Source organism: Stenella coeruleoalba (genome assembly GCF_951394435.1).
Source record: "Stenella coeruleoalba genome assembly, chromosome: 13".
Classification (NCBI taxonomy): domain Eukaryota; kingdom Metazoa; phylum Chordata; class Mammalia; order Artiodactyla; family Delphinidae; genus Stenella; species Stenella coeruleoalba.
In genome coordinates, this window is record NC_137159.1 from 58,031,725 (window position 1) to 58,055,148 (window position 23,424).

The window sequence follows — 23,424 nt, forward strand, 5'->3', positions numbered from 1 at the left end:
GTCCAAAGCGGAACTTTCTGAACGCGTCCAATTTCACATGGACTATTGCCCTCCACTTCTTCTCTCCAGACACGGCATTTAATGACAAAATGATTCATAGACTCTCGGAGACATAGAAATTGAAAAGGATAAAAATATTAAATAGAACAAGTGCTCATAGAGGATTTCTTAAACCTGATTCACCTGACACTCTCCTAGGTCAAGTCTTCCAAATTCTGCGCTGCCAAATATGCAATTTTTGAATCCGAGTGAAGGAATTTACATTTACTTTTAAAACTTTAATCTTCCTTTTTTCATCCCATCGTTTTAACTTATTGAAATCTTTTTGGAAATATTCTGATTCTATCACCCAGTAAGTTAATGATCCTTGTGAGCTTTGAGGAAGGTAGAAATTCGGCAAGCCAGTCTTCATGGCTTCCTTGAAGTAATTTAAAAAAAAAAAGTCACCCATTTGAGGAATAGTATAGTATCTACAGCTCCCTCAGCCCTATGCAGCCTGATAATGAGACCTTAACTAAAAACCTTTAGTGGTAGAATGCCTTGTTAAAACGCATTTATGTGTTGGGATAGCTTCCTGTTTTATCATTGAATATGTCAGGAGTTTGCTTTTAGGGCCTTCCTACCATTGAAACATCTTCCTTTTTAGTAACTAGGTATTGGGAGCCTAATTTTCTTTTCTCAGAAATTGTTCGTATCAAGTTCTAGAATACCCCACCAGTAACATCCAACATTTTCTGTCTCGGACACATCACGCATCCAAGAGGACAGAATCACTTCTTTCAAAGGTTTTCTATTACTTCATGCACTTCATTAAGCTCTTTCTTATAGTTTGAACCTTAATCTTCAATAGCAATTTTCCTGTTTTACCTCCTCTTCCCAAAACCTGAAATTGATGCAGTTAAAATGAGAGAAAGTTGCAGAACCCTCTGGGAATTTCCACATTGGCCTGTTCCTCCAACTTTACATGATCCTTCTTCTCCGGAACCAGGCCAGAATGCCTGGGATCCACTCTCTATAGATGCCTCTGGGGAAAGTTCTAAAATTTAGGTCTCTATAGATGCCTCTGGGGAAAGTTCTAAAATTTAGTGAAAACCAGCTGTAAGGCCTGGAGAGCTTTTCTTTGAAGTCAGTTTGAGGCTTTGAAGTCAACGCTTTGAGACGCAGGGGCAGTAAAGGAAAATTAATCTAACTCTTGGACTTTGCCTGCAGCTTTTATGCAGTCTTGTGCAGCTAAGTGTGAAAATCTAAAGTTGAAGCAGGATATATGGAAATTGAAAAAGTCATTTGGTCCACAACCCAGTACATCTATTTCAGAGGTGTCATTAGTGATGGACATTAAATGCTGGAGGTGCTTTTGGAATTTGCAAATCTTCACCTGTTGCTCTCAGACTTTGCCTCATTGAAAGGCCCTTGTTGGGACCTGTGATGTAATTCCCCCTTGACCCTCCAGGCACATAACATGATAACCCCCTATACATTATAGCTCATTCGAATTTGGAAAGTATTTCTTATTCATTATATCATTTAATCCTCAACCTTATGGAATAAGATCTTTTGTTCTCATTTATAGGAGAAGAAATGAAGGTTCAAAGGTGATCAGTCTACTCCAGTCATCCAGCCAGGGCTCAGAGCCCGGCCCCCTAACTTTAAGTCCAAGGCCATGTGATGACTACCTTAACCCAGCACTTTTAGTTCCTTTCTCCCAACTTGTATATTCCTACCTGCATCTCAATCCCTTTTCGATCCAGAGCCTCACTATGTCTCTGAAATGCCATCAGTATGAATTCCAGTCAAATGAAAAATGAGGAGGACCCCAGAAGGGGGAAACTAGAGTACATTAATTTGGATATTTTTAACAAAATTAAGTATTCTGGCTCAATTTGGAAAAATAGAGGCATGTTTCTGTCCCCAAACAGGCAGCAAAAAAGTTCCCTAATTAATTAAAAGTATGTAACAGTCAGTATACCTTTTTAAAAGTTACTCTTCCCGGGGCTTCCCTGGTGGCGCAGTGGTTGAGAGTCCGCCTACCGATGCAGGGGACATGGGTTCGTGCCCTGGTCTGGGAAGATCCCACATGCCGCGGAGCAGCTGGGCCGGTGAGCCATGGCCGCTGAGCCTGAGCGTCCGGAGCCTGTGCTCCGCAGCGGGAGAGGCCACAGCAGTGAGAGGCCCACGTACCGCAAAAAAATAATAATAATAATAAATAAATAAATAAAAGTTACTCTTCCAATCATATTACGCTCATCACGTGAGTCTTCATAACGCACATGGCTTTTTAAGGAAGCCAAGCTATGAAAATTCCGACAGTTAAACACACTTTAGTCACTCCAGTATATAGGTTAGAGAAACAAATCCCCTTCAAGTTTGCCTTCATTGTACAATTGAGAAAACTGAATCCCAGAGAAAAGAAACACCTTTTGCCCAAGTTTAGATGGAAAGCATATGGCAGAATTTGCAGTCCCAGTCTCATGATTCCAGGTCAGTTCTGGGATCTCTTGGTAGAAGCGAAAAGCAGGTAGTCAGTTGAACCAGGAGTTTCATGAAAACCCTAAACTAGGTAATCCAGCCAGTCACTGTGACAATGGTGAACCCTTGTAAAACCTTCCAGTGTGTACAACCTTCTCCCATTCAGACTGCCAAGGAAACAAATAAGCATGTTCCCTGATGTTATGTTGCTTGACCCTCACACAGACCTGTGATATGGACAGAGCAGGCACTATTATCTCCATTTCACACATGGGGTAACTGGAGAAATGGCCTACTTAAGGCCATGTTGTTGGCACCACGAGGCTACCTGTCATCACACCGAGTGCTTTTCATTGTTCCGTGATGCCTCTGGAAGCAGGAACTTGACGGGCATGGATACTCCATCTCAGACACCTGCAGGAATCTGGCTGCAACCCTACTGTGGGGCGTGTGCTTTATTCACACAATCTGATTGGACTCCTAGAGCACCTGCCCCGTTTATTTACTTGCTCACTTCTTCAACCTACATAACAGTGACCGCTGACCGCTCAGTCCCCAAACTAACATTGCTTGCACTGGGTGCATCTGGGGGTGACATTCAGCTTACTAATTCCACAAAGCTCTTCTGGCAAACCAGTGCAATCCAGTCTGCTGACTTTCTGCCTGTCCTTTTGCCAGGCCAACCTGTCTTCAGGAAAGTTCATGCTAGAGAACATCCGATCCCCTCTACTATAATCACCATCGCAGGTACTCATTTCATCACGGTCCTTGAAAACCACAGTTTAATTGCCTTCAAGGGTTCTTTCGGTCTTTCGACATTAAAGTGACACAGTTCACCCCCATTACCTCTAAAGCATTGCTACACAATGCCGTGGCTTCTCTGCAGTTGGGGGTATGATGAGTCAGCAACAAGGCACCACATCGGCCCAGGACGGGACGCATGGTGGAGGGGGAAGCATGGACCTACAGAGAAGATTGAGTCCAATAGCCTCTCAAGTTTCAGTATACTCCAGATTTCTTGCAAATCTCGCTTCTTCAACATGGGCCTTTCATTGCAAATGTCATGAAATGTCTTTAAAAGCAAGCTGTCTCTCTTCCCAGAGTCTGCCTTTCCTTCCGCCAGGCAACATGATGTTAGCCAAATATGTACAGATGACAGTACATCTGTGGGGTTTCTCCAGAGGGGAACATTGACAGGGTGACTAAAGGATGACAGAGCTATCCCAGATCGACTGTACGATTAGAGCCCGGGTGTGAGCCCCTTGCCTTAATTTACCAAGCTCTGGATAAGGACACGGATACTCACTCTTCAGTTGTCACCATCGCCCATCACTGGTCATGGCTGCAGAAACACTTCTGCCTGCTGCAGTAAGACTTTGCTCGTTCTCGCATCCCACACTCCCATTCAGTAATCATGCAGCCCTGACTGCAGAGTTGTTCCAGAATATTCCTCATGGAAATAAAGTACCAGTCTCTTTAGGTTCTAATCAAACAGACCAGCCAGGTGCTGAAAAAGAGATCTCCGCTCTCAGACTTGTCAACACAGATCTGAGTGAAGGATTAAAATAACCACAAGCAAATTGTCCCACCACTGGCCTTGTACCCATTTCCAAATTTTACATTGTGTGTTGAGACAAAAAATTGCAAATGCATTCACGAATATCCACAGTAGCTCCTCGGGTGCAGTTCTCCACGTGGGTTGTATTGTTTTCTAATAGAGATTCGTGTTCTCAGCCCTTCACCTCTTACAGTGATGTGGCTTCCAAATGCAGCCTGATCAAGAAAGCATTAACAGCAGCTTTTTCATGATTCTGCTTTTCCCAGATCCCTGGTACCCATTAGCTATTGTGATGTGTCATTTGCAAAATCAGTTACTCAGGGGAAGGGAGGACCCCTACCAATGATTTCATCACAGGATTGTTTTCTGTCCTGTCAATACTGATTTTAACCATGGCCGTTAATTATGCATTTGATCTTTAAGTTGGGTTGGTTGGTTAAGACCATGATGTTATATAATTTATTATCAACTTCTCAATAAAATATGATGAGTTTAAAAATATGTACATATATATGTACCTATACAGATAAACAGGATTACATAGAGAATTTCCTCTACCTGAGAAGCAGAACTAAAAGCACAGCATATGCATAAATAAGGAAATGAAACTGACTTGGCCACAGTAAAATGAACTGCATTTGATCCAGCACTCAAAGTGAAAAAAAATAGGTGATCAAAAAATGTGCCGTTAAACGATTTCCCTATTCAATAAAAGATACCTAAAGAGAAGACACTTTAAAAAAATAAGCTTAGCTCTCTTCTTTGCCAGTTTCAAAAATCTGGATCACAAATACTAATTTATCTGTATCATTATAGAGCAATAAAAGGATTTATCCAGCTGTCTTCTCTCAGTTACATATAAGTATAATTATCTCTTAAATGTTCATGATGTTTATTAAGTGAAAACATCCCTGACCCTACCATGACACTAGGCCTTTGTGCTTTGACTTCTTTCTGCCTGGAATGCCCCTCCTTCCTCTATTACCTCCTAGCCAGCCTTCCCACCACCTTCACCTGGCAAGCTCCTATACATGCTTCAAGGCCAATTTCAAATATCTCCTCTTTCCTGAAGCCTTCCCTGACTCCTTTGGTCAGAGGGAGCTACTTCCTGACCCTGGACCTTCAGCCCCTACCTTGCTGTACTAGAAGTTGTTCCATCTATATGCCTCACTTCCCACTAGACCATGAGTTCCTGGAAGAAGAGGCGGGGTGGGAGGGGCCTCAGTATGTTGACATAGTGTAGGAGTGCAATGACGTGTGAAATGAACAAATGGTCTTTACTATATGCATAGAGCAAAGAAGAGGCTTGTCTAACAGTGAGTTGGACAGTCACATGACAAATACTTATTGGGCACCTACTACTTTCCATACATAGTAATAGGCTCTGAGGGATATGAGGAAAATCCAAAGAGCAATGAGACATATTGTTCTATCTTGGTAAGTTTACACGTTGGATATCTGTATGTAAAGGTAGTTTAAATATTAAAAAGTAGTATATTAGAAGTGTCCTCGTTTAATATGTACACACAACAAATATTCAGAATTAATTTAAAGTTAGAGTGGTCATTCCTAAATAGGTCAATTGAGGGATATTTCATGCGAGAAGAGGTAGGGTTTTGAAAGGTAAGTAGGATTTAGCTAGATGAAAATGGGGAAGGTTTTCCAGATGGGTAGACAGTGGAATAAAGTGTGGCATTAAATTCAAGTCTAGCTTGGAGCAAGAATGTAGAAAGTGATAGAAACAAGGTTCCTGCTTTTCTTTAGGTTAGTATAAAATCTGTTTAAGTATTAATTCCTAAAATTTTGTTCTTTCGCATACCTCTTTTACAATATTTCCTTAGGCCGCATACCAACTATGCTATTATTTACTTCATGCAATTTTTTGCCTCATGTTTTTACTTCACTAGATTTGTTTAAAAAAAAAAAAACTTTAAGTTACTAACACTAATAGAAAGCTAGTATTTATCACATAGAGAAAGTAAGGTTAAAATTTTTAGAATGAAAAAAGTTATTACTTCTAGCTCAATGCAGTCAAATGCTCTATGCCTGAGAGCTATTTTCTCTTTCGTAAATGGTAGAAACCCTAATGTCAAGAACTAGTTACAGACCTGACAGCACCAAACTTCTTCATCATAAGGACTGAAGGAGGATTAAAAAGGGAATAACCTTTTCACTCACTATGTGATTTGATTTCATTTACTACCACGTCCGTTCATTTAATACCATGTTCCAAATCATTTCATTTTGCGAAATGCGGCTTTCAACAATGCCACCGCATCACCTTTCTTTCATAATTTCTCTATTTTTTTTTACCTAAATTGACTTGAATCCCATTAAAAGCAACTTCCCATTTATAAGTAAACTATTAAAAGGGGGACATAATAAATATTCTCTCCCAAATGGCTTTGTAATTCAAATTAAAATCTAAGTTGTAATAGTTTTTCTTCTGGAAAAATAATTCTTATTTGACTAAGTCTCCATGTCTCTCAGCCAGGGTTATGAACAAAGACACTAATAGAACCTGCTCCTACGAAAACTCTAATAACATTTTCCTGGGCTTAAGATCAGAAAGCAGTGGGAATCAAAATATGATTGGTTTGAGCATTGGATAAATGGAACTTCACATACCTCAGCTCACCCCCTTGACTCTGCACACGTAATTTCAAGGGCAAGTCATGGGGACACCAATCAAAAACCTTTGCCTTCCCTTGGGTCATAACCTCCCAAGCCTACTCTGAGAAATATTATAACTTTTACCATTAAAAGGAATCTACTTGCACCTCTCTTGTGCATCTGCTAACACTTAGCAGACTTTGGCTAGTCCAAGATCGCTTATTTTTAGTCTTCTTCGAATTTCTTTGGGGCCCTGTAATTACTGAGGGTAGGAAAGCAGATTCTGAAATATATTTTTAGGAAGACACTATTGAATACATAGTAAAGAATTCTTTGATATGCTACCTTCTGCTTTTGCCTTTTGCTTGGTTTTGACACTTCGTATGTAAAATGCTAGCAGTGCCTCTAGCCCAACTGCTCCATGGCTCAGTAATCAACGACTGGCCTAGGAACTAGTCTTCTGCATCATTTGCTAGAGCATGAAATGAAGCCACCAAGGCAGGGTCCCTCAGCAGAGGGAAGCCATGTATGGGTGGGATGGGATGGGAGATGTGGACTCCTGCAATAGCTGATGCCTAAATGCAAAAGGCAAGGAGTCTGGGCTAGAAGTCCCTCCCTTCCTCATCTCTCCTCAGTCAACAGACTCCCGTTGCAGGCAGTTTGCCTGGAAGGTTCTAGAAGCAAGGGCATCAGGGCTGTGGTCTTTCTGTACCACCAAGACTACTTCCTTGGAGATGAGGTCCATTCAGCTTGACTGTGAGGGGAAGTGGCCTGTCTTGTTCCAGCATCGTGAGCCTGAGGACAGGAGGCTGAGTGGTTACAGGAGTACTGTTTGTCCTTCACACGTGCGTGGCCTTTTCAGTCTGGGATTTATCCTAATGACCTTCACACAGAGAGGACCCAACTGTGAGCTCCCCCTCATTAATGGACTCTCAAGTCCATTAGCATTTTCTGAGCACCCACTAGCCTCTCCTGGATTGTAAGCTACATGGTGGTTCCGGAAATAATCATGCCCCCATGGTGAGTAAGTATGAACTTCCCAAAGGCCTCACCCTCGCTCTCCCTGTTTCCTTTAACGTTAACGTGGTCAGGGTCCTCCCAACCCATCTCAGCTTTGCACCAGAGGGAGGCAGCTCTGGAGCGCAGGCGTCTTACTGACCCGTGGAATTCGTGGATGTTTTGCTTCTTAACTTGCAGCAGGGGCTCTTGGCAAGTGAGAGGCTAAGATCGGAATTTCCCATCTATCGTCTCTTTGGCCCTGGGCCATTTTCTTTGCCTCTAGAAAGTGGAGAAGAGGAGGCCAGAGTCTTACATTCCTTGAGTCGCTCTGGAACTTTAATTGTGTTTCCTCTTGGTCATGTGCTAAAAGGATGTGTACAGCCAGCCAGGTGAGCCAGTGTCCCAGGGGACAGCTGGGTGATTCCCTCAACGCAGACAACATGTGGACAGAGTCTTTACCAGTGATATGGCCCTATAAGTTGCTTTTCTTGATGTGCCCTTTGGCAGGTGCTTAGGTTGTGGGATATTACCATCACTTGCCGTCAGAGTGATCACTGCCCCACACAACAAGCGTCTGTCCAATTCTCCCCTCCAGCCTTACAGCACCACCCCAGGGGCTTTCAGTAGGTCATCAGGGCTTCCTTCCTTCTTGGTTTTCTTGTAGCAGGATCCGGGGATTTCCAAATAAATTTGAATGCGTTCTCACTCTCTTGCCCTTCCCTTTCACAGACGAATATGACGACAAGCAGCCGCTGACCAGCAAAGAAGAGGAGGAGAGGCGCATTGCAGAAATGGGGCGTCCCATTCTGGGAGAGCACACCAGGCTGGAAGTGATCATTGAAGAATCCTATGAGTTCAAGGTACGCGCACCAGCATTGCCCACCAGGGAGGCCAGGCCCATCTCTGCACCGAGACGGTTCACAGTGTCAGTCTATGCCGTACGAGAGGCAGATGTAACTTCAGGAACTGGCTCGTTGATGGAGAGGCCTTTAGAGCAGAAATGGGATTCGCGAGTTGCTAGGGAAACAGGAGATCCTATAAACTAAACGGTGTCAGAACCAGGGTCTGGTGGGTGGCACACATCACTGTGTGAGGTCAGAGGCACCCTAAAGGGAGGGCTTTGGATAGCAAGGAAGAGGCAAAGATGGATTCCAAGAGACTGTTATGTGTGGAAGAAACGGTGCTTTGTTTGAAAAAGCTAATCAATCTTGTAGAAGCAAAGCCTTGACACTGCGGAAAATGAGGCTTTTGTTTCGGAGGAAGGATGGTAAGCTTTCCCTGTAGTCACCTTCTTAAGATCCTAGGACACTTGAGCACAATCAACAAACTGAAGGCAGAGTGCCTGTAACTGGAGGGTTTATAACTGCCCTGATGAAATTGGATTTCCAGTTCTCTAGATGAGGAAAGTCATTTTTCAGAAGGTAAGCAGATGGGCCTTAGAATGAGCTTAGGACTTTGAAATGAACCTTTTGGACCACTCTTAGCTGCTCCCTCGGCCCCTGCCCCAGCTCCCATCCCTTTTCACTCACGTGGTCCTCACACCTAGAAGCCCCCGGGGGAGCCGCACCTGCGTTCTGTAGTGGGACATGAAAAAGAGCAGCCTCTCTCTGGTTTTCCAGAACGACAAGCCAGAGCACAGCAGCATTTTCCCCACTTATTTTTTTTAAAGCAGATTCTGCTCCTGTTTGGAAAACCAGAATGAAAATTCCCAAAGGGAGAATCAGGTCACCAGCCTAAAAGCCTCAGGATCATATCTGGAGTTCTCACAGTAGTGGCTTCTTTACCTTTTGCTGGGCCCGTTCAGTATTTTTCTAATTTAGTTCACAAATGAAGGTGCCTGAGAGGCGACAGGTGGAAAGAAAAATGTCTTTGCAAATTAAAGTGGCATTTAAAAGATAAACAACACAATTAAACTTTCCCCTTCAGGCCACTGTGGATGTATGTGTTAACTCCTCTCATTCGTTCCCACAGAAAGAAAGAGCAGGGCAGACCCTGGGACTAGTGCTTTCTAGGCAGACCCCCACCATCAGAGCCCACCTGGCGTTTCATCCAGAACCTGGCTCGCTGCACACACTTGACTGGTATATGCACAAGTTCCCTGAGATTCCTGAGGCACGGATATCTGAGACTGTCCATTTCTGTGGACCAGTCTGTTCCCGTCTCCATCTTCACTCTTCGTCACGCGCCCTCTTTTCACCTGGAACCAGAGGGCATGGTGCCACTTGCGACCACAGAGATTCTACAGCTTGGCATTTTCTGTGAACGCTTGTCCCCCACCCCTCCCAGGACTCTCATGGGGAATGATTGTATGCCCTCTTCCTCACGGGACCACCCCGAGCACTTCCCTTCCATGCACCCATGACCAGGGAGAGAAATCACGGCCACTTCCTGTAGGAAGGGTACGGCAGGGCACAGTCTTCTAGGCATAAAAGTTTTCTTGTGTCCAAAGCTCTCTCTGGTAACCACTCCAATGATCCGAGCATTTGAAAGTCAACCAAGTCTCTTTCCATAATTCCCGTTGTTTGGGGTACTTATCTTCCTAGAATATCTTCCCTAGACTGTTTCCTCCCATCTGCTCAAAGTTCATCAGGACAGTTACTGGTAACACTGAAGGGTACCTTGGGGCATGTTTCTGAAGTGCCCTGTAGCATCAATGTTGATATCATATTATTTGTTTAGGAAATTTTTTCTAGACCATAGCCGTTTTAAAGAAATTGTTCAAAGCCCTCAGAACTGCATTAAAGACCCAAATCTGGCTGATACCTCACAATGTCCGAGTCTGCTTTGCCCACTGGGTTCTTGTTTACTATGTTGTGACCAAGGGCTGGACTTTTCTAACACCCATGGCTGAGGTTAAAACTATTGCTACAGACTAGCACCGTGAAGAGCTAATGACTGACATATAGGAAACCTCCAGGTCAGTGTCCGTGGCAAAGTTCAAGGATCAAATTTCAAATTCCTCCTCTCCTCCTATAGGTCCTCTCCTGTTCACTCCTCTCCTCCTATAGGTCAAGAGAGGACACATATGTAAATTAAGTCCAGGGAAGAGCCCAGGCTGTCTCATAGTCCGCCAGGGTTAACATGAACTAAAGTTTACAATCTACCCGAGGTTTTATATATATACATTATATATACATATATATACATTTTATAATATACATTTTAAGTTTAGTTTATCTTAAAACTTTGTTCTTCAGAGAGATTTTCTGAGGCGAGTCTGTGTTTAACTGTTAGAGCAGTTTCACTCTTCAATTATTTATCCCCCAGAAAGTGGGATTCTCTGCCTTGGCTTTAGAGTAAAGAGGGCTTCCTTGGAGAGACCTGCCCCAAGTTTCCATCACATTTAGGAAAAGTCAAGGTTATTTCTTGTTACATTCTACACAGGGGCTTCCCTGGTGGCACAGTGGTTGAGAGTCCGCCTGCCGATGCAGGGGACACAGGTTCGTGCCCCGGCCCGGGAAGATCCCACATGCCGCGGAGCGGCTGGGCCCGTGAGCCATGGCTGTTGAGCCTGCGCGTCCGGAGCCTGTGCTCCACAACGGGAGAGGCCACAACAGTGAGAGGCCCGCGTACCGCAAAAAAAAAACAAAAAAAAAACAAGAACTTTGATTTGGCATCAACTGAGACACTCAGAGTGCTTGATGAGATTGGCCAAGTCCAGAGAAAAGTCAGATGCTTGTCATGTGCCTCTGGCTATGGCGGCCAAGAGCCCTGATGGTTACAGCTATTATCAGTGGCACTGGCAGTTCTAGACACAAAGCTAGAGGCCAAAAGGTCACCACCATAAGGACAAACAATCTAGCAAAGGATGATGTTGAAAATACAGAGTGGGCCAGTTGGAGATGGGCCCTTTCATGTTTATTATCATCTCAGTGTTTCAAGTCAGTTGCAATGACGGTTGAACGAACACACTTGACATTCTGATGTAGCTTTGGCCTTCTGCACGGGCCCCTGGGATTGCATTTTCCTTCCTCCCAGTTAGCTAATAACACGCTCTCTCAAACCTTAGTCAATTCAGGGACACTGCACTAAACATGTACAGATTTTGACCTAAGACAAATAATACGTGTTTTCTGACTCTTTGCAATAAGTGGGAATTCGAGGATGCTCTGACAGTAAGGGTGGGGCACGTCGTGGACAAGTCGGTGTGGTCGTCTCTCTGGGAAGAACAGCTTCACGTTCCGGAAGTGACCCTTCTCCCTGTAATTGCTGTGATTTGTGGTAGCGCTTTGGGTGCATCTTCTTACTTAGTTTTCTTGTGAACGCTTGACTGCTTCTGCGGTTCCGTGAACTGACATTCATTTGGAAAGCTAAGAGTGCTAATTGTACAGAAGCAAGTGCCTAAACAAGGTCTTAAAGAAAAAGAAAAATAAGAGGCTCAGAGCTAGTAAAGCAGGGGGAGATTCAGTGCAAGGTCATTGCAGTTTGCCCTGAACCATACAAATTGACTGTTTTTGTCTTTTCTTGTTTGCCGCAGGAGTCAGGTGAGATGAATTCTCTACCAGCCACCAGGCTGACAAAACCAGTAGCCACAGGAAAATCCATTTATTAATGATCATACAGCAGCAGCCTTGACGCTTTGCTGTCTGGCTGCATTTCATTGATCAACAAAAGTATAGTAAGAACAGGTTTTGTTTCGTCATCTCTCTGCCGCTTCCAGTTATCCACCGATAGGTAGTGCTGAGCAGGGCATAGGTTAATTCAGTTGCAGACACACACTCTAGATGAAACCAGGAGAGAAGCAAGTTCATGAAGCGTCCGAGGGAAAGGGATGGGCTTTTGCAACATCCTCAGTTGTAACCGGTGAGGCTATTCTTCCTTGGCTCTTAGGCAGTGAAGGAGGCTTGTATTTGCTATGAAGAAGTTTCCATTTCAGGATGTTTCCAAGAAAGGACGATGCTTGTTTGCATAATCGTAACAGTGTTTGATGTCAATACTGTTGCTCTGAGCCTAACATCTGCTACCCTTTAGATAACTCGGGGGTTTTAAAATCATCAAGGTCTGAGATTTCCCGAGGCATTAACCAACCCGACAATTATTTTCTGATTCTTTTCAACCTCTCTAGAGTACCGTGGACAAACTTATTAAGAAGACAAACCTAGCCCTCGTGGTTGGGACGAACAGCTGGAGAGAGCAGTTTATCGAAGCGATCACTGTCAGTGCTGGTGAGTGCTTTTCTCTGCATATTATTAATGATAATGTCCCGAGCTTACTTTTCCTGCCGTCACCACTTGGTTTAGGCCAAAGCACCAAAGACTCTCCATGATAAAATTAAAAGAGAAATAAATGTATTTGTAATGTACATGCACATTTTGGGGACGAATTCAGACTTTCTAAGATGAAGCAAATGTCTTCAAACAGGACATCCTTCTCTGTCTACATTGCGTCTTTCTCTCTGGAAATAGACAAGATAAATTTAAAGCCTACTGTGTCTCTTACTCATGGATAGCCAATCACAGGGTTTATCTGGAAAATTCCCTGAGAGCAGGAGAAGTGACTAAGTGCAGGTCAGAAAGGAACCATCAAAATCATAGGTGGGACAGGGTGACGTTAAGACACTTCACCACCATCATCTGCATCATTTTTCACTCTCTTCAACAACATCTAACAAATAAGTGTTTGCACTGGCTCTGGAAGTGAAAATAGAATCACATTCTGTTTCTTCCTATACAAGCAAAGTGTGGAGTTTTATTTAGGAAGATCCTATAAAATGAAGAGGGTTGCAAACTCAAGGAGCCAGACACCTGAGGAAATTAAATTCAGAAAGAAGTATCCCTTTTCTGTGTCACCAAACCTTGTCCACTCTCTGTGTGGTTGTAAAAAGGCGGAGGAAAGCCCCTTTCAACGATTCAGGAAAGCAACACTCTCATGGGATTTTCTGGTTTTCAGTTCTTCTGTTTCATTTCCACTGGTTCTTTCTCTTTAAAGATCACCGCAGGCTCATTTTCTACTCTTGCAGCTAATGAATAAAACTAGAATTTTCTAACTAGTGTTTCCCAGACTGGAAAATATGGAAACAGCGTCACTAGCGGTTGGGTCATGACTTCTAACACAACTCTGTCTTTCCAATCTGCCACAGAATAATTTGACAGATCTCCCAAGTACTGTGGGAACAGAGGGTGATAAAAAACGTTTGTGCCTGTTTATTATTAGTGCTGTTAATAATCACACTTTGGTTTCTTGCAGTAGAGTATACAGTGGAAATTTATGAACAGTAAATGATGAGTAATTGCTTAGGGGAGTAGATCTGAAATGTACGCATAAGTTCTAATGGAGGTGGGGACTCCGTGTCTCAGTCCTTTTGGACTGCTATGACAAAATACCACAGACTGGGTGACTTGTAAACTACAGAAACTTATTTCTGGCAGTTCTAAAGGCTGGAAGTCCAAGATGAAGGCCCTGGTAGATTTGGCGCCTGGTGAGAGCCTGCTTCCTGTCTCATAAGCTTCTCACTCTGTCCCCACATAGGGGAAGGGATGAGGGAGCTCTCCAAGGTCTCTTTTATAAGGGCATTAATCCCATTGATGAGGAGCTAATCATCTTCCAAAGGCCCCACCTCTATATAACCATCATATTGAGAATTAGGTTTCAACATATGAATTTGGGAGGGATGCAAATATTCAGTCTATAGTACTCCCTCATTATGGCTTGTATTTTTTCTATAAATCTAAGATTAATACCTGAGGCGTGAGCTATATTCCTTCTTCGTAGAGAGAACAAAAACTAAAGGGACAAAGATAACTTGAATAAGAAACTGTTGACAAGGCCAGTGGTAGAAAATATTGAAAAATAACCAGGGCTTCCCTGGTGGCGCGGTGGTTGGGAGTCCGCCTGCCGATGCTGGGGATGCGGGTTCGTGCCCCGATCCGGGAGAATCCCACATGCCGCAGAGCAGCTGGGCCCGTGAGCCATGGCCGCTGAGCCTGCGCGTCCAGAGCCTGTGCTCCACAATGGGAGAGGCCACAGCAGTGAGACGCCCGCGTACTGCAAAAAAAAAAAACAAACAAATTATTTTATGGGCTTTGACATACTAGAATTGAAACACTAAAAGCAGCATAAGCCTTAACAGACCATTTCTAATAGTTTCCAGGTTTCCTTTGACTGCAGATATATGAGTATTTGTACGATGGTCACGAACTGGACCTCATTCATTCATTTTTCTATATGTCAATCATTCATTGTTCTTGCTGAGAAGGCTATGGCAGTGAATGAAAAAGACAAATAACCCTGCATGAAGCTTACCATCTACTGGCAGGAGACAGCAAATAAGTAAAATAAGCAAGAAGTCAAATAAGGTGTCTGTACGATGGTGAGCTAGTCATGGAGAACAACAAAGCCATGGAGGGAGACAGGAAGTGTGCATAGAGGCTGCATTGGATGGTAGCCAAAAAGACGCCATCCATAGACACGTCGTTGCTGAATTTGCTTTTCTAGCCATGGAGTGGTTTGTGTTGGTTCATTCACACATTTTTGTAACTTTCAGGGACCAAGGTAAACATTTTATGTCCAGTCTATGGCAATGGAAAAGGGTGGTTTTAAACAGCAAGAGTGATTATGTTGCAAACAAAGTTGTGTATTTATTTGCTCCTGGTTAGAATAGGTATACAGAGAAACAACTCTAAAGATGCTAAGACATTCTTACTTTAAAGGGGAAGATTTTGGTTGGCCAGTACTTTCTTATGTTGAATCAAATGCTCTCGGAATCTCATGAGGTCAGTATTATGATCATCCTGACCTTCTGGAGGAAGAATCTGGGCCTCAGCAAGGCAACTTGCCTTTGGAAGGTATAGCCCAGAGCCCTGATCTACCAAACACTAGTCCAATGTGCTGTCCACTGCCCTGAAGAGCGAGACATTTCCAAGTGAGGAAAATTGCTCCTCCCATCTGGCTCATGGAGTGACGCTGGCCTCGTCACCTCTCCTGGTGCCATGGTTTCAGCACTTACATGATGAGAATAACTCCCACTCAGATCCTTTGAAGAACGGTTCATGAATGAAATGCCCAACCTCTCAAAGGTTCTTATTGATCATGCAATATATTCTGTTTTATGTTTCTAAGTGACTGCTTGGGAACAAGACAAAATGGCTCAGAAATTTGCAGGCTGCTGGGTAAAATGGATCTTCTTTACAATTTTGAGACAAAATATCAGAGAAGCAAACCCATAGCTTATAGCCATTAAATTACATGAAGGGCAGTTAGGAAGCTTAGATGTTGTCATTAGGATTAAATTTAAGTCTCTAAAGAATGTTACTATTCTTGGGTTGTTAAGTAGACAATACAATTTGTAAAGCAGTATTTCTTGAAAACAGACTTTCATTGGATTTTAAGATTTCATGGCTAAATAGTTGAGAATCAGAAACAGTTGCCTTATTAAAAATGTTAAATTGCTTTTAAATGTCTCTACTGGGAGGCTTTTTCCTGTGCAATTTTCTGTGCAAAATTGAGATGATCTATCTTGCTAAACAAAAGTAATAATTTTATAACTAGGATTTTGCTTCTGTTTCCCACTGATTATATTTAAGCTAATTTCAAGGTAACCCCCTGGCTGTCTTTTGGTCCTCCTGTCTTCTCTGAATTTCATAGCTCAGTCCCTGGGCCTCCTATGACCATAATGTTTCTGTAAACCAAGTTCTTATAGTTCAATATTTGAAGAGTTAAAGGACTTATGAGACTCAAGGGATTAGGAAGGGATTATATAGTCATGTCCTGGCAGTTCTCCTTCTGTCTTTCCCTGCATAGAATACCAGGAGCGGTAGCGGTAGTGAAATGCCTGTCAGAAATTTACAAGGCAAGTCTAGTACCATCAGGTGCTTTTTTTTTTTTTTTTGGCTGTACGCGGACCTCTCACTGTTGTGGCCTCTCCCGTTGCGGGGCACAGGCTCCGGACGCGCAGGCTCAGCGGCCATGGCTCACGGGCCCAGCCGCTCTGCGGCATGTGGGATCTTCCCGGACCGGGGCACGAACCCGCGTCCCCTGCCTCGGCAGGCGGACCCTCATCCACTGCGCCACCAGGGAAGCCCAATCAGGTGCTTTAAGATGTGGCAGCCGATGTATTTCCAAGGGAAACCAGCACTCACTGTGTGTCTGGTTTGAATTTCCCCCAGTGCCGCCATCTTTCTGGTGTCTCGGCTGGGGCAGAACGGAGGGTTGGCTTTAAGAGACTGTGGACCAGCTGGGCTACGAGGGAGAAACAGATGTTTCAGGGAAGAGGGCAAAGGTTAGCTGGGTAAAGAGAACCAGGATGCCAGTGCCAGTTCCACAGCCGGAACATTGTTGTTCTTTCCAGCAGCCTTGGGTGGTGGTGAGGTGAAGGACAGAGTGATGGCAAGCCTGGCTTTGGAGTAAGATGTGGATTTGTGTCCCAGACCTCCAAAAACTCCCTGGGTGACTCTAGGCAGATTCCTTCCCCTCTAAATCTCAGTCCCCTCGTGTGTAAAGTGGAGAAAACTGTTCCTCACTCATGGAGTTGCCGTAAGGATTGATCAAGGCAACGCGTATTTTCACAAGGACTGTCTGTGCATTGGGATAGCACAGTTGGTTATTTGAGAGGCAAACTTCTTGAATATTCTACGATAAAATAGAACCAAATTTTGTGGAAAGGCAGTCAATTCAGTTTAATTACTAAAAAGGCTAGGGGACTAAAAACACTGGTTGACCTTTTTGCCTTGTAGTATTACACATGCCGTTTGATAGATAAGGCGAGTGAGATTCAGGAAAACAATGTGACGACTTGCCCAAGATGCCAAAGCTGGTGAATGTCAGCGCTGGGGTACATGTCGGCCTGGGATTCTCTTCTGGGTGAGAAGTGCACTCACTCGCTGTGCCTGAGTCCTGAGCACACACACACATGCACACACACACACATAGAACACCTGTAGACATACATACGCAGATGCATGCAGACATGTATGTGTGCATACATGCAGATACACAAAACACAGGCACAGAGACAGGCACCTTATATGGCCTGTATCTTTATTCATTTGCATAACTGAGCTGCAGATTGAAATATGAAGGGTTTTTCTTCCCCTTAATATTTGTTAAATCTCCTTAAGCCCAGCTCATGTTTCCTTCAGGGAAGGCACCAGTCAATTCTCTAAAGAGGGAAGTGTTTGTTTCCCTAGGTGCATCTGTAGTCTTCTCCTGCCTAGTAATTGGTGACATTCTTTCAAGAACATCATCACACTGCCCCCTCTTTTACCTGATCATTCTAAGTATCCCGCATTAAGGCTTTTTCTCAAATCCTTTTACTTTTGACATCGATTTTGCATATCTGATATAATATCTGTTGGACTTCTCATAATGAAGGAACACTCAAAAGTGGCCAAAAAAAGAAGCCTTTTTGTAGTCTTGATTCTGTCTCTTGTCAACTGTATAACTTGACAAAGTATTTAATCTTTCCGAATTTGAGTGTCACCATCAGTAAAATGAGAGGGTTGGACCAGGCGAGTTCTAAGAAACCAGCCAGTATAGAACTTTGGGAGCTCTGTGGATGTCTGCTGTATTTTTACAGCAGCCCCGATGGCAGCATGTTTCATGGACCACCTGATTCTGAGCAATGGAAAAAAAAAATACACTCTGCCCACCTTCCTGGCTTGCTTATATTAAATATTCAGCATAATAGCAGCATGCAATTCACATCTATTCTCCTAGAAGGAAAGGGATGAGAAGATAGTCTTCCATTGTTTGAAAAGAAACGAAGTGAGAGGACAATTCGAATATTTCTAATTTTCTTCCTGCTTGGTAATTGGAGCCCAGAAATCCCTGTGGAATCCTTGACAGAAGAAGGGTAGACATTCAACAGGAGGCCGGGATCTTAGACGTGACTGGCCTGTCCACCCTCACTACACTTCACAATAGATTAAAATCAGAGACAGCGACACCAGCTAAATAAACAGGTGGAGTGGGTGTGGTCTGCTGAGTCTACCATTCCAGTCTGGAGACTAGCTCAGTTTGGGGGATGCTTCTGTCATCGGTCTTTCATCCATGCATGTTATGTAGAGTAATAAGTGCTCTCAGATAAGCTGAATTATTTAATAGCAAAAACTGTCACCTCAATGGTGCCCGTGAACAATAATTCACTTTGACAATCCTGTCAACCTGAAGACTGATCCACTGCCCAAGTCCTAAATAATAAATAATAAAAATGGTACCTCCAGTGAGTTTCAAGGGGTTGCCGTGCCATCTGGTCTAAGCAGGAATCTTTCTAGGATCTATTATCAAACATCATTACTATGGAGACACTCTCATTACTTAATGCATAAACCCCTGGGTCATATGGAAATCCCATTTAAGCAGCTGAAAAAAAATAATCCTGCTAGGTCAGGTTTGACACAGACTTCATGTGACTTTGAGAAAATCAGAAAAACAAAGAGGGTGTTAGGGATTTGGGAGTTTTCATTTTTGTCCTGTTTCTTGTGTGACGATAAAGATTCTTAATTATCCTTTATGTAAAAATAGAAATTGACTGAGGTTCATGAAAAAAGCTGAGGTTTCCTGAGAAATGGTAGGTACAGTTACCTCTAAGGAAGTTGGTCCAAAACCTGTGTATAAAATTTCAGCCCACTTTCTGCTTAAATAATGTTACCATTTATTGCTTGTCTACCATGTCAATGAAAATAATCAATAGTCTATAATAAAAATAGAAAAGAGTTTTATTTGAGCCAAACTGAAGACTATAGCCTGCAAGACAGCTTCCCAGATTACTCTGAGAAACTGCTCCTGAGAAGCATGTTTTTCAGCACAGTCTTATATCTCGTCAGAACAAAGAACATTATACAAGTCAGGGATACGTTTCTTCAAGGTTTCAAGAAAAAAAAGACAACAGACCAGCATGTGCACAGCAAGTCAATATGGCCTTGGCACCTGGGAAGAGAGTCTTATCACCCAAGGAGGACCAGCATTGGAGTTCCAGGAAGGGAGGCGTTTAGGTTTTATTTTTAACATGGACATTCTTTACTTCTGGTCAATGTGCCCTGTTCTTTAATAATTAAATCAGATATACAATGTGTGTTTGATGGGCCACAAACAGGTTAGGGCATTGGAATGGATGACGTCTGTTTTTGGAACATGGAAGTACTAAAGGGTCCTCTGAAGGACCTTTCACTTTCAGCAGTAAATGTCGACTTACTCTCAATGTCACTGCTATTTGAAATTTAGAGCTCTGGCTTTAGTCCAATGAAACATCTGCCTTAGAGTACATATTAGATAAACTGGGTAATTACACCAACTGGGCCAAAGCTCATTTAAGAGATCTAATGCTTAAGACACACTGTCTAATGGTCACGTTAAATTCAGTAGCTGCTCTTCCTTGCTTTGAATTAGATATCAGGAAAGTAAAGCTTCTTTAACTTTTTATCAGAGCCCCTATCAAAACTGCTCTCACTGGATTATAAATTAATCATAATTTTAATTTTTACCTTTAAAGTATAATATTTGAAAAGTATTTGTATCTTTCCTTAGAGTTAGAGTTATTATTCAAGATGTCCCTTACTATAGTTAAAGAAAACATGATAGGGCTTCCCTGGTGGTGCAGTGGTTGAGAGTCCGCCTGCCGATGCAGGGGACACGGGTTCGTGCCCCGGTCCGGGAAGATCCCACATGCCGCGGAGCGACTGGGCCCGTGAGCCATGGCCGCTGAGCCTGCGCGTCCGGAGCCTGTGCTCCGCAACGGGAGAGGCCACAACAGTGAGAGGCCCGTGTACCGCAAAAAAAAAGAAAGAAAACATGATAAATTCCTACTTTAGTTTAAAGAAAAGGAGTTTTGTTTTTTTCAGCAAATTAATTTTTTTCAGTGTTTTCTTATTTGCTTTGACCATCAGAAAGCTTAGTCAATTTTTTTTGTCCAAGTATTCAATATTCACTCAACTTACGTGTCTGAAAGTGTCCTTTATTTCTGCTTTCTTCAGATATTTTTTGGTCCTATTTTATCTTAAAGTAGTTTAACTTTATTAATAGGTACAGATCTGCTCAAGTCCTCTTGGAAGTAGAAAGAGTCTAAATTAAAATACTTTTTTTAACAACAGCAAATCTGTCCTATTTACCACTATTTCTCTAGTACCCAGGCCAGTGTTTGACAGTGATAAGAATTTGTTGAATAAAGAGTGAATGAATTTAGGTGGGAATCAATGTTTTCCAATCTACATGTAACTGGATTAAAAGCCTGTTTTCCCTATATCATACTGCCATGTCTGATCTAGAAAACATCTATATAAACACATACATACCCTCATCCGTACATATGCCATATTTCAAAGAGTTTCAGACACATTTCATTCATATATAATATACACAGAACATACAGATATACAAATGCATGTAATTGTACCCATATAATACATTTATTTTTGTGTATGCAAATTGGATATGCAAATCCATATTTTAAATTGCATTTTCTGTCAGTTTCCTTAGTGGAATTTTAGTGTTTTTTGGCTGGTTATTATGATCCAAAATGAGAAAGAGGAAAAGCAGAGGGCATGAGTAACAAAGAGGATGACGGTAAGTTCCATAAAGAAACTATTTATGGCAGATATTCTAGGGCCATATTGGTAGGTAGATAAAGCAAATCTAGGATATCTATCAACTTTAAAATGTCAGTGGTAGCAGAATAAAACGTTGAATCAGGTAGCTTCAACTCTTAGTTTCAGAAAGAGGCAGGCCAGCCACACAGCGGTGAGAGAACAAGAAGGCGGGAGAAGCAAGCAATTATTTTCTGGCCCCTGGCTTTAGCTAATATTTCTGAAAAGAATACTGGCTTGTTGGGCTGTTTTTCTCTTAAATTGCTTATTACAGAATCTTGAGGAAAACACTGTACCAAAGGCCTGGGAATGATTCAGCGTTTTTATTTGTAAGCCTGGAGTCACATCTCTAATGTGGTTTGGAGGAGAGGCAGCAGCTCAGCTCTGCAGACGATGCACCATCACTGGATCCAGTAGCTCTTTTGTTGGCTCCGGCTGCTGCGATGTGAATACAGTTTTAGTTGTTGCTTCCACATCAATGCACGAGGTATTGAGGGGGGTTTCATCCCAAGGCGGGAGCCTTTGTACACTGTTTCCAGTGGGGGAAACATTTCAGCATAATCCAGCGAGGTGGAAGGAGGAGAAAACATAACCAATCCCCCCCCAAAACACACACACACACACACACACACACACACACACACACACACACACGGAGGAGCCTTGTGAAAGTGACTTGCAGCATTAATTCTTGCTGTTAACAGCCTTCCGCCTTGATAAAAACCTTGTCATTCTGACTCCTGCAGTGAAAAGCCACTTGCCTGGACCAACAGGCTTTGACAAAACCCAACAGCCCGTGCCTCTCTCCTGCCTTGCCTGTGCCTGTTCACATCGGGCTGGGTGTTGTCTCTTCTGTCCTGAGAAAGCATCTTAGACCAGAATCCTGGTGCAGACCTGAAAAGGAGCTTACTGATCAGCTAGTCCAACCTTGCTTTTTTTGAATAAATAAGAAGCTGAGACCAGAGAGGGAAAGAATTTCCTCCGAGGTCACACAGAGCCTGTTTCAGAACCCAGGGTACTTGCTACACCACATAGCACCGCTCTCATTATTCTTTCCAAGTTGGCATTTGTGGAACCAGCACCTTTGCCCTTATTCCATGCCTGTCCCCTGATGTCACCTAAGGACCTCTGGGTTTCTTGATGACATGAGGCTTCAGGATTAAGTGAAGCAAAGACCACAACTTTCTTGGGCCAACAGTTTAGCAGCATTCAAAGAAGTGAATGGCCCTGCTCTTGATGAATAGTTGTTTTGTGTTCACACCAGCCTCACACGGCAACCCTGTGCAGTAGGTATTGAGGAACCTGTTTACGAGACGGGGAAACAGAAGTTGGGATTCACACTTGGACCCATAGGTTCTGGTGCCAAGGTTGGTACTCTTTCCATCTTGTCACACTTGTGCATCCCAGAATCTAATGCCCGTAGGCCACAAGCTTATTACTTTTATTCCTCTTACTTTGCTCTTGCCTCAGGGCTTGTGCATAAGTGTTTTTCCCCTGCATGGAAGGCTTTCCCTCCATGTCCGGATGTTCCCAGCATTAAGGTCTCAGCTCACGGGTCACCACCTCAGAGGACTTTCTGTACAACCCAGTCACTCTTTATTATACTATCTGACTTCAGTGTCTTCAGAGCCCAGATCACCATCTGAAATGATGTTTGTTCATTCGTTTTACTTGGTTACTATCAATCTCTCCTTACCAGAATGGACATTTTATGGGGTCTTATTTGTCTGCAGTTTCAATGCCTAGAACTGTACCTGACCTGTAAATGATGAATAAATATTCACTGCCGATACGAATGGTACAAATGAAGTGACTCTTTTAACCACTGCATTCCCTTTGAAGAAGAGGTTTACTGGTTATTTTACTAGGGATATTGGTTCAGGTTAGAGGTTCAGCCTAGGCTTATGGGACAAAACAGTGACCTGAAATACTTTTAGAGATCAGACCTATAGATGTAACAGCGTTTTCTCCATGCCTTAACCAAATAAGGAAAATAGGCCACAGACATTGATAATGAGAGGGGAAGGGATATTTTAAAGATGCTTTATATTAAAGAAAAGCATCAAACAGCTCCATTACAGGATTTTTTTTTTTATGAGAGATGAAAAATCCACTGACGAACAGACAAATCTGATTGTCAACACCCGCCTTAGGCAGCCTACCCTTTAAAGGAAGTGTTCACATGCAGTCAGGGAACAGGATGTTCCACCTGAATTCCACTAAGGAGCTAATCCTCTTGTCCAAAACCGATTTCACTACATATAAGATTCT

At 43.0% G+C, this 23,424-nt stretch overlaps 1 protein-coding gene across 15 annotated transcripts in view; it reads left to right on the forward strand.

Moving 5' to 3' along the window:
- The window catches only part of SLC8A1 (solute carrier family 8 member A1), a 409,922-nt gene that overhangs the window by 333,456 nt on the left and 53,042 nt on the right, over positions 1-23,424 (forward strand). For 12 of the 15 annotated variants that reach the window (XM_079940652.1, XM_079940657.1, XM_079940646.1 and 9 more), the window contains 3 exons: positions 3,145-3,213; positions 8,366-8,496; positions 12,702-12,801. In XM_079940652.1, the coding sequence (XP_079796778.1) occupies positions 3,145-3,213; positions 8,366-8,496; positions 12,702-12,801 (300 nt within the window). The remainder of the gene's footprint in view (positions 1-3,144; positions 3,214-8,365; positions 8,497-12,701; positions 12,802-23,424) is intronic. The other 3 variants (XM_079940653.1, XM_079940648.1, XM_079940650.1) reach the window with 1 other exon arrangement.